This window comes from Nicotiana attenuata, unplaced genomic scaffold (assembly GCF_001879085.1).
Source record: "Nicotiana attenuata strain UT unplaced genomic scaffold, NIATTr2, whole genome shotgun sequence".
Classification (NCBI taxonomy): Eukaryota; Viridiplantae; Streptophyta; class Magnoliopsida; order Solanales; family Solanaceae; genus Nicotiana; species Nicotiana attenuata.
This window is the reverse complement of record NW_017670301.1, coordinates 1,095,878-1,098,320: the sequence shown is the minus strand read 5'-3', so window position 1 is coordinate 1,098,320 and position 2,443 is coordinate 1,095,878. Positions and strand designations below refer to the sequence as shown.

Here is a 2,443-nt window from a genome sequence, read left to right as displayed (position 1 = left end):
ACTAGTAAGTTTTTTTTCCTTCTGTATTTCATTTTTTCTTGATAGCTGATTCTCTATTGAACTTTTTCTTTTTCCTTAACTTCATGTTGCCTTGAGTTATGGTGTTGTGCGCTAGTATTTTTGGCCTTTCAATTTTAGAAGGATGAAATTTGGGTAGAAGAATAATTTTAAAAATTTGGGTAGAAGAAAAATTTTAAATATGGGTAGACCATTTCTACTTCACAACTTATACATACAATACATTTTCTTGTCATATTCAGTTTTCAGATAGTGATAGTGTATAATATTAGAAAGAGATGGATCATTAGCATAAATAGTAATTTTCTAAAAAAACAATTCATATTTTACTAATTTTGTTTCTTAATCATTAGCATAAATATTAACTATGAAGAAAAATATTTTATAAGCTCATATCTATCGTTTTTATATTCACATGAGTTGGTAAAGAATTTTAACTTGCTACTGAAAATTTCATTGTTCTCTTTTAAGTTACAATATTATTTATATGGAAGATACCAATTATTTTTATGGTATTATGTTTTATTTTATAATTATTTAATATATCTTTTTATAAAAGAATATGCATTTTTAATATATGATAATATATAATATTTAATATATATTATAAATATAAATATTTATCACACTTGTTAAATTATCTACATGTTAATTTGAAAAAATATTTATTTATATGTGTAATTATACTTGTACAATCAAACACGACACATGTAATTACACTGTAATTACATCATGACAAATAAACTGGCTATCTATTGTAATTACAATGCTATGTAATTACCAGGCTGTGTAATTACTACCATAATAAATACACAACCAGTAATTACACATGGCTTTCCAAACAGACCCTTAAGGAAACAGTAGAAAATCAAACAGATAACCAAATTTAGTCGCAATATTCTCATGTTCAAATTAAGGAACACAAGCAAGATTACATTAAAGTAGAACATTAATTATTGGAAAATAAAGGTCCCAATTAAGCATGAGTAACAAAAGCAGGATTAGAAAATCTTCTTGAACATAACCCTGAAGGGAGTGTCACTGAGAGCCAAAAACCTGACTCCATCTTTAGTGTATATACCAACATCTTTGCAAATAACCTTGCAAATCTTGCACACACTCGGACAAAACACAAACTTATAATCCGTCTCAAGTTTCTCAATCTTGAACCAACTGCTCAATGTTTGAGGCCCTGGGTTTCCTTCAACTCCACCAGTCACTATGAAATATTGCTTCAAATTCTCGTCATAGGTCCCAAGTTTCCAAATAGTTTCTCTAGCACAAATAGTTGGAGTAAAAAACCTGACGTTAAGATCAGTTGAAAGACGAACAACACCTTTTTTGGTATTAAAAGGTGTGAAAACCACAGGCAAACCTTCTTGGACCTCATCAGAATTTTGGATAATGTCCCTAGGACAAGTATTGTTTTGCTTAACGTTGGAAGGTAAGAGTCCGCCGCCTCTTCCTCGGATCACTGGCAGCACGAAATAGTTGAGACCCACTTGTACTTTGTCGCCATTGATGTCGAGAACTGGAGATGGTGATGAACTTGCTAAGAATCTTGAGGGATTGGGTACACACAAGGCTATTGGGATAACTGAAAGTGAAAGCAGCAGCAAGAGGGTGTTCATTTTTCTTAATTTGTGGAAATTGAGACTGTGCAGTTGATATGAGTCTTTCTGGCAAGTGGATGCCAATTTATAGAGGGATAAGGTGTGATCTTTGCACGTGGGTCATCTCCAATCTCCATGCTCGTTTATTTTTATGAGGTACCACACGGTGACGGTCTATGATTTAATACTCCATTCTTTTTAATTTAAGTGAATTTATTTGACTGAATATGACGACTTATTAAATTTATCATATTAGATACTCCTTCCGTTCAAGTTTATGTGAACCTATTTTTTTTTGGTCTGTTTCAAAAATAATGACTCCATTCAATATAAATTGGAACAAAGGGAGTATGCTATAATATTTTGTGTCGCTAGCTAGAAGGCTTTTGTATTTGTATATTTAAATATGTAATAATATTTGTATGACTAAGATTAAAAATAAAATAGGATCACATAAACCTCGAATAAATGGCGCAATTTATATGTTGAGTTCTAAAATTATATGTTATCTTTCATACACAAGTATATGTCATGTAGACCAATTCAAAGCTAAAATAGTTACTCTTTGGGTTTCAGTTTATGTAAACCTATTCCCTTTTTGGTTCATTCCAAAAAGAATCACTCCTTTCTAAATTTGGAAACAGTTTAGCTTAAACTTACAATTCTACCCTTAATGAGAAGCTTTTATAATCACACAAATACTTTGGACCACTTTTAACTTGTTTGGGACCATAAGTTCCAAAAGTCCTCATTTTTTTATGCTTTGCACCCAGTCAAACAAGCTCACATAAATTGAGATGGGGAGTCGTTGA

The 2,443-nt window shown here is 31.2% G+C and overlaps 1 protein-coding gene across 1 annotated transcript; it reads right to left on the bottom strand.

The window, feature by feature from the left end:
• Positions 1 to 829: 829 nt before the first annotated feature.
• LOC109237496 (kunitz trypsin inhibitor 2-like) lies at positions 830 to 1,699 on the bottom strand. Its single transcript, XM_019403812.1, has one exon. It carries the CDS (start codon positions 1,647 to 1,649, stop codon positions 1,020 to 1,022), a length of 630 nt encoding a protein of 209 aa, XP_019259357.1. The 5' UTR covers positions 1,650 to 1,699; the 3' UTR covers positions 830 to 1,019.
• Between the last annotated feature and the right edge of the window lie 744 nt (positions 1,700 to 2,443).